Raw genomic sequence first — 12,864 nt, 5'->3', positions numbered from 1 at the left:
GGGGGTCGCCAGCTGACATTGTCTGGCCGACAGCACCCTGAGGAGGCCCTCCCTGTGTGAGCGCACAGGGCGATGGGAAGTCGTTCCTAGGAACAGACGGTCCTGCAATTATGCTTTGCTATACAGATCCAAAGTGCAGTATTTACTTATCCTATTTCTACATTGCTCATCTCACCTAAGTGACTCTGGACAGTTTACAGATGAAAACCGTGAAAAGTGACATAGTTAAAAACACTGGTAAAAACAAAGTTAAAAGTTAACAGAGGTTAAAAAATTTTTAAAAGGCAGAAGGACTGCCCTCAAGCCACCAACCACCCCAAAGGTTGTATGCTACTCTTAGACACCCCCTCATACCAGTTGGCAAAACCAGATATTGATGGTTTTCCAGAAAGCTGGAATAGTGGAGGCCTACTTCACCTCTGGGGGAAAGATGTTCTATGGGGTAGCAACATGGAACAGCAGAAAAGACCCTTAACAGCAGAAAAGGCCCTTTTCCTAGACCCCTAGTTGACGGGATCCGCAACAAACCCTCCCTGATTGGTTGAGTAGGACAGATTAATGAAATAGGGATAGGATGGTTTCTCAGGTAGCTTGGTCCCATGCCATAACAGGTTTTAAAGGTGATAACCAGCACCGTGAATGGATCTGGAAGCAGACCAATACCCAATGCAGCTTACATAGCACAGGGTTTACTTGCACCCCCTCTAGAGATGCCCTATTATGCTTGTGCCACCACAGTCTATACCAGCTGATCCTGCCAGCCTGTCTTCAGAAACAGCCTTACAACCAGCAACTTGTGTAGCAGCACTTCTGAAGACCAACAGGATTTCCAGAAGACAACTGTTCCTATCCTTCTCCTGCCCTGGGGTCTTCGCTGGTGCCATATCCTAAACCCGGTCAGGAAACTCTGCCCCTCTGGGCCTAGCCAGGTCTTGGTAATACATGCCAGGTCAGCTGCTCCTCACTGATGAGATCACACATTAGAGGATCTTTTGTTATTAATTAACCTGGCATTAAATAACAACAGCCGAAAGCCCGGCTCTCTGTCTGTTTGTTGATCCGGGCCTGGGTTTCAGTACACAGGAGTCAGATTGTGACAGTGGTACCAAAAACTGGGGACGTCTTTTTGGAGAGCAGCCCACTCTCTGACTCCCATCAAAATGCCCATCACTACCTGAATTCAGCTCCTCAGAATCATTCCCCCTCCAACTGCAATCTACTGGCTCTTCTAACTAGGGATCCCTCCATTCACTCTGGTGCTATGGACCTCCAATTAGCACCCCAGGGGTAGTTATCATAGTGCTTCAGCACTCACTCTTGGCACCCCTGAGAGCCCTACCTGCCAATATATTTGTATTGGTATACACCAAAATACCAGTATATCTGTTCTTTTTTAATGTAGTATAGTGCACCTCCGTGAGGACAGTTGGCAAGTCTTCAGGCCAAGCAGTATAGCAGCCCTTGGGCAGCACGAATCTGCAAGTAAGGAGCTTGCTGAAAGACCTCTGATGCCCCAGCTCAGCAGAAATTCAGGCCTGGAAATCTACTACCCACTCATTCTAACTTGTGGGCTGTATACTGTAAAAAAAAGGTCGCAGGTTGAATTCGGTCTATGGGCCATAGTTTGCCAACCCCCTACGCTACACTTTGAACTACCAACATGGTCAGTGAGGAACAGATTGTTTCGCTTCAAAACATTTGAGAGGCACAGCATTGCCTAATCCAGTGTTATAGTCTGGGGAAGGCCTAAATGTATGTACGAAAAACACTGTATTAGAAAACCTGTATGTTTTCTTACAGTTTTCTTCCTTTATGCTTTCAGAAGCAGAAACATATACGTCCAGAGCACAAATCCTACTATGCAATTAATACCGTTTATGTGTATGGGCAAGAGAAATACTTATTGGTAAGTTACTCATATAATAACATTTAAATTTGACTTTCTCCCTCTTATGAGGACTATTGACATTGTAATTTAATGGTATACATGCCCCCCCCTCAGTTTTCCATTATTACTTTTCAAAAGCATGCTTGGGGTGCACAATGTTTATTGTGAACCTTTTAGTTACAATTTGAGATTTTTACAAATGGCTGTTTCTCATAGTAAGGCATCTTCTTTGTTTTATGAAGAGCTTAGCAGATTTATAGTATTATTTACTTTAAAAATACATACCCTGTTCATGACAAGATTTTCCTAGGGTTATTCATAACAGTTTAAGCTTTAAACATGTTTTAGAATAACTAAAGTACAATATATAAATATTTAAAAATATAGAGTGCAGGGTAGCAAATATTCATAAAATGGATCTGTATTGTAACAAAGAAGATACATAATTTGAAATATTAGATTGGGGGCATATTATGCACACATCATCCGAACTCATTGTTGTGCTTGCCAGATCATTTCTGCCTGTTGTATCCTAGGTTGAGGTTGAAGCTGGCACATCCTTGCTCTGCTTGTCCTAATTTTGGGTTAGTAGTATGACTTTGGAGACTATTAAATGAACTGTACATTGCCTGAACAGTGTATGTACTGGCAATAAAATGTTGAGAACCCTGTATCTGCGCAATATTGTGTGTGATGGTGGACACAGATATAATCCAGTAAAAAAAAATGCAGTACCACTTTGGGTTTTTAGGTTTTTTTAATACAGCACCTGTTTGTGTCCGACAGAATAAATTGAAAAAAGTTGCGGGCTGGAATGAGTACAAAAAAGTAAATTTGTTACAGTGTTTGTAACTTTATAGTGTTTGATATTGATTTTCTTTTTCTTTCTAGTTACACAGTGTTTATGAATCTGATTTCTTATGTGATGCTGAAATCATGTGTGATGTAGTCTGCCTAGTTTATGATGTCAGCAATCCCAAATCATTTGAATATTGTGCCAGAATATTCAAGGTTTGTATCCCCATAGAAAATAATTGTGTCATAGAATCATTGATTTTGTGAAGGGCTGTATTGGCTATGGAATTCAGCCCGGTCAGTATGAGAATCTACATTAAATCACATTAAAGCAGACATGTCAAACACAAAGCCCGGGGGCCAGATCCAGCCTGCAAAGTGGTTTCATGCGGCCCGTGAAGCCATCCTGGAAACAGTGAGGGAACGGCCCCCACTGCCTTGGCCCTGGCCCAGGGACCCTCCTTCTTCTAGAGACCCTCAGATCTTTCCCACTCCTGCCCAGGCCCCCATAGGCACCCTTGATGCGAACGATGTAGAGCTGGCCATGCCCACCCAGTAGGCCATATGCACTTTAGCCACGCCCACCCAGTAGGCCACGCCCACCCAGGCCACACCCACCCGGTCCCCTGAGGGCAACCGCAATGCTGATGCGGCCCTCAATGAAATTGACTTTGACACCCCTGCATTAAAGCATCCATGACAAGATCTGAAGATCTTTGTAAAGCAACTACCTTTCTGAGAAATTAATTCTGATGGTGAAAGTTGTGTAGATCTTTTAAACATCTGAAAAAAAGTTGGACATATCTGCAGAGAAAACTAGTAGTTTGCTTATTCCATTTTGGTTCAAGGTAGTGAAGTTTGCTCAGAATTTTAAAATTTATTTTATTTTTATTTATTAATCAAATATATGTGGTTGCCCATCTCACAAGAGGTTACTCTGGGTGACATACAACAATATGTATGTCTGTATATTTAGTCCATGTGGGATAGTACTTAAAACTATTGAAGGGCGAATATACGTCCCAGGATAATGTTGCAGGATCCAATCTGGGTCAGTCATCGGGACCAGAGCTTTCGTCTTCCGAGCTTTCCGACTTGTGCAGGAGCCCCCATCCTCAGGGAACTTCTCTGTAGCAGAATGTGTGTCTCTATTCTTAGCTGCATTATCTATTAGCTGTATTAACTGTTGCTTAATGACTTTCAGTTAAAGAGGGAAACTTAATTCCAGTTTTGCTGTGGAGTAAGGAGGAGCTACTTCCTGCTATATATTCTATGAGGCTTCCATTTCTAGCATGCTCTGCTAAAGAGGAGTTCTCTGAGGATGGCTTCCAGCAAAAATCCAAAAACTTGGAAGACAAAGCCTCTGGGGCTGGTGACTGACCCAGATTGGATCCTGGTACTTAAAACATTCATCATTAGACAACGGGAGTGTTAAATTCCACATTGGGCTGACTAACACCATGCCAATCTTTTTCACACTCTGGGCTACTTACTTCACAAAATGGCTGTGAATCTATAGTAGGAAAAAAGACCACGATAACTATGTGTGGTATACATGAACTGAATGAAAGAAGGATGGCATTGTACATTTAAAAAAATATAGATTGCACCCTGTCTTCTGAAGGTATGGCAGACTGTTGAATTTACTAATCACAGCTCTGTAGATTTTAAACCTATGTATTTTATTGAAGTTGGTAGATAACATTTATTTCATTTTTATTTTAAATCCCTAGCAACACTTCATGGACAGCAGGATACCTTGCTTGGTGATAGCTGCCAAGTCAGATCTACACGAAGTTCGGCAGGAATATAGCAGTTCTCCAGCTGACTTCTGCAAAAAACACAAAATGCCTCCACCCCAAGCCTTTACTTGTAACACCGTTGATGCACCAAGTAAAGATATCTTTGTTAAACTGACAACAATGGCCATGTATCCGTATGTATCCAGAGCACCCTTCTATTCATACTGCATGGATCATGACAGTGTTGCATGCTGTGGTTGCCATAAGGATGGAACTCTGTGCCCCAATGAAATTGTGTTTAGCAACAGAGGGAGATGTTAGTGATGGATATCAATGAAGGGAAATGACCTAAAATCGGCAGAAAAGTATAAGTACATATTTCAATTTTTAAAAATTCGTAGGCACAAGATTTGACACATAATCTTTTGACAAGAATCTTTGAAGACTGGGATGAATTAGATTTAGTTCAAAAGACATGGGGTTCGATTCTCTCCATACACGCATGTATTGCATTGCTCGTTACCATTACTCATCCATTAATGCAAAATTGTGAGTCTGTCCCCAAAAGATTGGACCTTTATATGCTGAAACAAAATAGAAATACAGTTTTGTATAAAGTATTAATAATATTTTTTTTAAAAAAAATTCATCAGCACTAAATATTTTATCTTCCTAATTAGGTAAGAAATTGATTTTTGGGTATATGTATAAATTTGGATCATTTTGTCCTCATCAGCTTATTCCTCAGCATGCTTTATTATTCGGTCTGTGCCCATTTATTTCCTTAGTAAGTCTTTTTACATAAGATCCAGGATCCAAAAGGATCGTGAAATTAGTTCTGTATGCCCACTAGGTCTTTGGTTTGAGGAGTAGCTCTCTCCAGATGTCCTAGTAGAGGAATATGTGAAGTGTTTCATCTCACGAGTGTTTTAACATTGGAATAGGCCCATGTTGGAAAAACTCGTTTTAAGGTTGGAACGTTGCATAATGGAACATTTTGCAGATCCTAGTGGCAAAGTGCTTCTATATATAAAATTGTTTGCTGCTGTTTTGGAAATGTGGCATTAGAGTCTGCTATATAAAACAAAAAAAATGAGAAAAAATGGATAAAAAGAAGCTGCTCAGCTCTCCATTGGCTGGTTACATTTTGTAATAGTGATGATGAACGATAGCAGCATGATTCTAGGGGACAATTCTTATTTGAATTGTAAATGGATTAATTTCCTCTGGAGACAATTAATTAGCAATATCTTTCATCTCAGGGAGTTATAGCAAGGATTGCTTTCTGCTTTGAATGATTCTGCTTGTTTTTCTGAACTTCAGCCCCTAACTGAGTACAAGGAAAAACAATCCCTCTGAAGTATATTTAAATTTAGCATTCTCTTAAAATTGTTGAAAGGTACAAATATTCTAATTAAAAGACTTGCTGTGATGAGCTTCATAACAAGGTAGAATAGGTACACTATGTGTTACCTGATTAGAGCTTTTTAGCAGTCAACTTTATAGATACCTTTCAGTGCACGTAGTTACAAAAAGCTGTATAAAATAATGCTATCACAGTCTTATGTGTTTAACAGTATCTCATAATATACTAAAAAAAGTGGGGGAGGGAAGATCCTTTCTTTTCAAGGCATCGTTATACTAAAGCAAATTGACATGTATCATTGCTAAAATGGAAAGCTTTAATTTTCCTTTGAAATGTTCCTCTCCTTTCTTTCTAGTCACCCAGAGAAGAGCCGCTAGACGATAGTCTCTTGCTTATTTGTGTCTCTCAAAAATACATGCTGCTGGTAAAATTGAACAGTCGGTGTTTCGTGCATTGTAGCGAATTGTCAAGCTTGAGACGTATGATCTTAAAGGTTGCTATTACTCACTAAGCATCTCACTCTGTTGCCAAGCAAGCCCACTCTGCAGTCTCTGCATTTGATGGGACAAATCTTTCCTGCAGGAATTCAGTTTAGATGTCCTTCAGATGGCAGATTCAGAATGGTGCCATAGCCGATATTAAGTGCATCCTAAGGCTCCACATTGTACCTATCCCCAGTTAACTATGGCTCTGCTAGAATATAGGCTTCCTAGTTGTTTCTGCAAAAGGAAATCTCTATGCATGGCAACCTCTATTCCAGGCCTTTCCCCCCCACCCCCACCCCCCCAAATCTACATGGCAAGTTTGCTCTTATAGCCAGGAATTGGAAATACGCTGCCTTTAAATGTTGACTTTCTATTTGTAGCTCTCTCATAAATAACTATTGACCTAAATTCTTCTTTAAAAAAAACACAAACCACCACCATCTTTCTGTACTCAATTAGAGCACAGGGAAGCATTTTGAAGGTGCAAAGATCAGTGCTGCTGGGTGGAAGCTTTCAGTTGCTTAGTGAAGGTAAAGTGGCTTCTATCCTTGGAGAGTCCAGTTTTGACGGGGGGGGGGGAAACATCTAAATTCAGGAAATTCTGCTCTTCTTAATTTATATTTGGCAACCTGGAATATTTAAATATTTGGAGAAATCTAAGCAGTAGTGTATTTGACTTTCTTCCCTTGATTCTCTTAAGCATGTGTATGTTTGATTGGGATGCCAGAGGTAAGGGTAGCTGTTGCTTAATGACTTTCAGTTAAAGAAGGAAACTGAATTCCAATTTTGCCGTGGGTTAAGGAGGAGCTGCTTTCTGCTATGCATATTCTCTTAGGCTTCCACTTCTAAGCCCCAAGTGAGTGGAAAATGGATTGTTTTCTTTGCTTATGGGGATGCTGGCATATCAGCACAGTTCCTTAACGTACGTTCCTCCTGGAAATCTGCACAGCTTCACTCTACCCTTGCCTCACTTCCTGATCCCCCAGATGTTCCCAGTTCCTATTTCTCTTGGTTTTGGCTCAGATTTCTCATGGTTTCTGCCCAAGGTCTCAACTCTTGTCCTTCTGTGTGTTTTTGCAGCCATGCCCGGTTACGCTGTATGTGCACCTGCAACAGGTGTACATTTTGCATCTGTCAGAACCTCCTCAACTCAGACTTGCTGCAATCTGTAAAGAACAAACTCTTCACTGCAGTTCTTAACAGGTCTTTGATTTTATTTACTAGGTACCAGCTGTGCTTGGAAATTACATGAATGAAACCGATTGCTGAACTTTGTAAACCGACAGACCTGTCACACCATATCCATTAAGCAGCCAAATGTCCTGCCAGTTATTGAGTTATTTGCTACAAATTGCTGGGTGGCTTATAGATAGCACAAAAGAAAAATAGAAAAATTAAAAGAAAAAAATAACCAAACCCCAGTAATAGTAGCCATTAGCACACCAAGGGAAATGGTCCTAACACTAATAATTGCCTACTGCAAGGAAGAACTGCTATATCATCAAGCCCTAAAGGCTTTCCAAAATAACCAGGTCCACTTTTCCGACCACCAACAATGTTGGTGTGGCCATGGCTTTGGTTGGAGCATCTTCCAAAGCAAATGGGCAGGTCCTTGTGGTCCTTGGCTCTCAAGGATGTGACTTCAAGGGGGCCTTCCCTACTAGAAGTTACTGGATGGACAGAGATGGCTGGGAGAACACACTCCCTTTGTAAATAATAGTTTTCCTGTTCTCTTCAACGTAACAAATCTTGAAGCACATCAGTTTGACTACTTGGCATCAGTTAGAGGAGCTGAGTTGGCTTGTGAAAGCAACACTCTTTCTAGTCGTTCAGAAGTAATTGCCAGGGAAGTCTTCATCAACTTATAGTTTTCTTACTGACTCGGAGAAAGGAGTCAAACCTCATTTCTCCATCCATAAAATCAACTTGTCACTGAGTCAGCGCTTATCTCTGAAACCATGGCTTGCCTCTAACTTGACAATCAAAAAAATTAGTTGATTTTTTTTTGGGGGGGGAGACACTCTCTCTCTCTCTCTCTCTCTCTCTCCCCCCCCCCCCCCCGCGCCTCTCTCTCTCTCTCTCTCTCTCTCTCTCTGACAAACATTCTGGATATTAGTTACATTTACTTCCAGCATTCAGAATACATATATTTGGTGCTTATAAATGGATGTGGTGTGATATGATCTGTGGCATTTTAACAACTAAATCAACCCTCTTTAACAAAATGCTACTTTTTTTTAATTTTAAGAATGCACAAATGATTCTCTGCTCAGGATATTCCAATGTATTGGAAAGAAAATTCAAGATAAAGAAATATTTAGTTAACAAATGTTCCTTGTCGCAAACAGTACTGCATCGCACTAATACCACAGTGCAAATTATTTAAATGTTTTCATACAAACAAAAATGGGTTTAATGGGCTCTTTATTAAATGCATGGCCCCATTTGTGGCAAATTCACCCAAGAAATGAATGAGAGTTGAAAGCAATTTTTTTTTCAGTGATACTGCAATTCCTTCTATGCTAGCATTATTATTTTATGTCCTGTGATTATGCATTTTGAACTATAAAGTTGGAATACATTAATGTGTGCTCCACTGTGGGTGGAGGAATATAAAAGCATTCAAGTAAGATTCTGAGTCCTTCGGGAGAAGGGCGGTATACAAATTAAATTAAATAAATAAAATTAAATAAATTCCACTGTGTGATTTGTTCATTCCACCAGTGGCTGGGAATTATATTAAGGGATTATATTTTTTTTGTCTGTTTAAGGGCAGGGGCTATCTATTTAGTCTCCCCTATAAATTAGGCAGACTGATAAGGAGATCACATTGATCCCTGTACTGGGCTTGACAGAAGGGCAGACATAGCATTATATTGTAGTAGTAGTCCTCAGATCTTGGCAATCCTTCCATTTTTTATGGTAAGCACTCAGAAAATCCACAAAAACAGAAAGTCAGGAAAAATGGATCCGTCAGAGTCAGATAACTAGAAAGTGAACTTTGAAGAAAAGCGGCTTCCCATCAATCCCTGCATAACGTCCTGTCTTCATCCTGAGAGGGAGGCAGCTGTTAGAAAAATATTTTTCTTCCATTTTTCCCTCAGCAAAAGGAGCTGCATGCACACAGCTAGGAAGAGCATCCAGCGCAGCTGTGTGACCCTAGAGCAGGGGTAGGCAACCTTGGCTCTTTTATGACTCGTGGACTTCAACTCCCAGAATTCCTGAGCCAGCCACGCTGAGGGAAAAGGGAGAGGTTTCCAAGCTGAGCCATGCCGGCTCAGGAATTCTGGGAGTTGAAGTCCACGAGTCATAAAAGAGCCAAATTTGAATACCCCTGCCCTAGAGAAAGCTTCATTTAGGAGTGAAGAGGCTGTTTAGTGCTTTCCCACTATTCTGAATCTCTTCTTTAGAGAATCTGTATGATGCTAATATACCCCTGAAAAAAGAAAAATGCAAGAAAATATATAATCATAGATAAAATGGCTGAAAGGAATTATACCATACTGCTAAAAATCCCTTTCTATGCCTCTTCATTGGAGTAGAATTATGGTAAAAAAAAGAGTGTTTATGTTTTAAAAACAATCTGCCCTTGAAGATGATTCCCACTCATTATTTCGAATATGACATAAAATAGTAATTTAATATCCATCTTGGAGCAGCTGGGTCAGGCAAAAGCTCCATCCTCCATTAATGTATTCATTCCCCTTTAAAGCCATTCTAGTGAGTGACCATTCACCACTGTGGACTGTACTTTTTTGGGTCTCTCCTAAATCTTCTTCCAGTCAGTTTTGAAGATGATCTCTGATCTTAGTGTCCTAACAGGGAGAAAAATGACTGTCTACTGTCTTTATGTCATGTATGATTTTATACACCTTGATCACATACTTCTCAGTCTTGGTTATAACTTGTATAAGCTAAAGAACTGCAAACATTCTACTTCCTTCTCACAAGGAAAGTGTTCTAGTTGACTGATCATTTTGGCTTCCCTCTCTTTCATTTTGCATTTGCTCATACCTTCTTTCAAATATGGTAAGCAGCACCATACAGAGTTTGCCAGATGCTGGCATACCACAGATTTATCTTAGGGCTCAGTGTTGGTGGTTTTATTTTCATTTCCTTTCTTAATGAATCCTTCTTGGCATTTTTCACAGCTGAAACATTAGGTCAGCAGCTTCATTAAAATAAGAAAGGGGGAAAGAAAATATACACTTAATAAACTTTATAAACTATCACCATTTGCATTAACAAAATTCACTGTATTCTTTGATTCTTTAACCCAGGGGTCCCCAACCCCCGGTCCGTGGACCAGTACCGGTCCGTGGCATGCCAGCAACTGGTCCACACAAACAAGCAAAGCCCCATCCACGGGATGCAGGCAGCTAACAAAACCACACCCCTTCCGGTCCATGGAAAAACTGCTCTCCACATAACTGGTCCCTGGGTCCCAAAGAATTTGGGACTTCTGCTTTAACCTTAAAGGGAAAATACTTTATCCATTTTAAAACACTAAGCTTTTCTTTTAAAAACATTTCTAAAATCAAAACATTCTAATACATCTTTTTTAAACTTCCTCTTAATATACTTTAAAGTTCACTTTCAGATCAATGAAATTCCAACTGACTCCAATTAACTCATTAAATTTAGATCACTCCCTCCAAGTTATCCTCATAGAATTTTTTTTCTTGAATAACTTCTTTTTAAAATTCTAAATTTTTCTTTAAACTAATACATCTTTTTCTTTAACTTTCTCTTAACATAAATATTTTCAAATACACTTTCAATAATATTTTACAAACTTTAGGAATTACTTAAGCATTATATATAAAGGAAAAAATACATTTTGAAAGTTTAGATTAGGACTTTATTTCAGTTATAAATATCAGACCCATGAAAATCCCTCCTAGTTCCAATTGGCTCATTAAGTTTAAGTCACTCCTTCCAGCTTGTCTTCATGGAATAAAATCCCTTTCTTTTCTGAAATGTTTATCAAGTAGTCATAAACTTCTCTTTTTCTCAAGGATTTTTCAACCTTAATGTCCATGAGGAAAAAGTCCTAAACTTGTCCTTTTAAAAGTTGCAAATTTTCTTGGAACTCTTCTTTCAATTGTGTTGGGAAGCTTATATTTAAATCATCATAATAAAAATTGGTATTGGGTTTATATTCCAAAATTACAGTTGACTTCTCTGCATTGTCAGCTACTTGTGAAATTACCTCGATGGTTTGGTAACTTTCTACACATATTTGCATCTCTGAAGTAGTGAGAGTAGTTTTTTTTTAACATCCTTGGAGCACAGCTGATCTATAAACTGATGGGTCATATTTAAAGATTTTTCAAATACATCTCTAATAATTTGCTGCTTGGTCTGCTTTGCTTTGGGTGGCCAAAATTTCCTGACTTTTATGTTTCCTGATTGGTCAGCAATTATTAAGTGCCTTACAAAAAAGCTACTCTTTGACTAAAGAGGGAGTTAAGAACATCTTCTTAACTCCCTCTTTAGTCAAAGAATAGCTTTTTTGTAAGTCACTTAAGAATTGCTGACCAATCAGGAAACATAAAAGGCAGGAAAATTTGGCCACCCACAGCAAAGCAGACCAAGCTACAAATTACTATAAATAATAAACTAGAAACACAATTTCCTGCCCTTATAGTTCTTCATTTATTTTTTTAAAAACGATAATCCACACCTCCTTATTTTAGCTTGCCTTAGCAGCTTTCTTCTTTGTTGTTTAACAAGAAGAAATCTCCACTAAATGGTTCAGATCTTCAAAAAGAAATAACTGGCTACGATTAAAGAAAACCTCTTTTAGCTTAATAAAGATGAATAATCCTTAAAAATTATTTAAGAAATGAAAGGTACAACTTACTGTCCATTTGAAAAATAAATTCCAAAGTGACTTCTTTTTCAACAATGAACTGATTACATCCCCCCTCCCCCAGCTGTCAGCATGCAAGGTGCTTCAAAGCACAGCTCCTAAAGCTACTTGCAGATCTGTTGCTGTATTGGAGGATCTTGGGGGATGATTGTAGGACTTTCCCTAACCCAGGAGAGTCATATAAACTAAAGGAATGCAGGTTCCTTCTGTTGATCAGTTGAAGAAGCTACATTTCAGGGAAAAAAACACTCAGGAATCCTTCCCTGGGCATGACATTAGTGGACCATCTTTTCACCAGAAGTCCCTTTTTCTGATCCAATTTTGATGACGATGGTGATAATAATAATAAACAATTTTATTGTCACTTTGAATGTACACCAATCGGCATACATCAAAATGAAATTTCGTTGCATACAACTCTCAAAGGGTCACCACCTTCGATATAGACTCCTTGTTCGTGGCCAGCTCAAGTTTAAGAACGTCAATTTTAGTCTCTAGGGAGCGAATGAAGGGAAACAGGAGAGATGGAAACGTAGCTCCATGTGGATTAGCCCTCAAATTAGCTTGTGTTCCTGTGCAACAACCTTGCCTCCTTTTTCTGATCTTGTCTCTTCCACCTATTCCTTATAGGGGCCTCGCTCCTTTTCACCCCTGGAGCACACTGCCGCCACCTCCAACTCCTCCAAAAGCCTCCCTCCCTTCCTCTGGGCCTG

At 39.5% G+C, this 12,864-nt stretch overlaps 1 protein-coding gene across 13 annotated transcripts in view; it reads left to right on the top strand.

The window, feature by feature from the left end:
• The window catches only part of RHOT1 (ras homolog family member T1), a 51,372-nt gene that overhangs the window by 29,671 nt on the left and 8,837 nt on the right, over positions 1-12,864 (top strand). For 8 of the 13 annotated variants that reach the window (XR_014025638.1, XR_014025639.1, XR_014025640.1 and 5 more), the window contains 4 exons: positions 1,823-1,906; positions 2,780-2,899; positions 4,417-4,619; positions 7,357-7,479. Coding sequence is in view for 10 of the 13 variants with exons in the window: in XM_081321405.1 (XP_081177531.1) it covers positions 1,823-1,906; positions 2,780-2,899; positions 4,417-4,619; positions 7,357-7,479 (530 nt within the window). In the remaining 3 variants the exon portion in view is untranslated. Of the gene's footprint in view, positions 1-1,822; positions 1,907-2,779; positions 2,900-4,416; positions 4,620-6,146; positions 6,216-7,356; positions 7,480-12,864 lie in introns of those variants that run through there. The other 5 variants (XM_081321411.1, XM_081321412.1, XM_081321406.1 and 2 more) reach the window with 4 other exon arrangements.

This window comes from Vipera berus, assembly GCF_964194415.1.
Source record: "Vipera berus genome assembly, chromosome: 2".
Taxonomy (NCBI): domain Eukaryota; kingdom Metazoa; phylum Chordata; class Lepidosauria; order Squamata; family Viperidae; genus Vipera; species Vipera berus.
The sequence above is the reverse complement of the archived record's forward strand: the minus strand, read 5'-3'. Positions and strand labels throughout refer to the sequence as shown.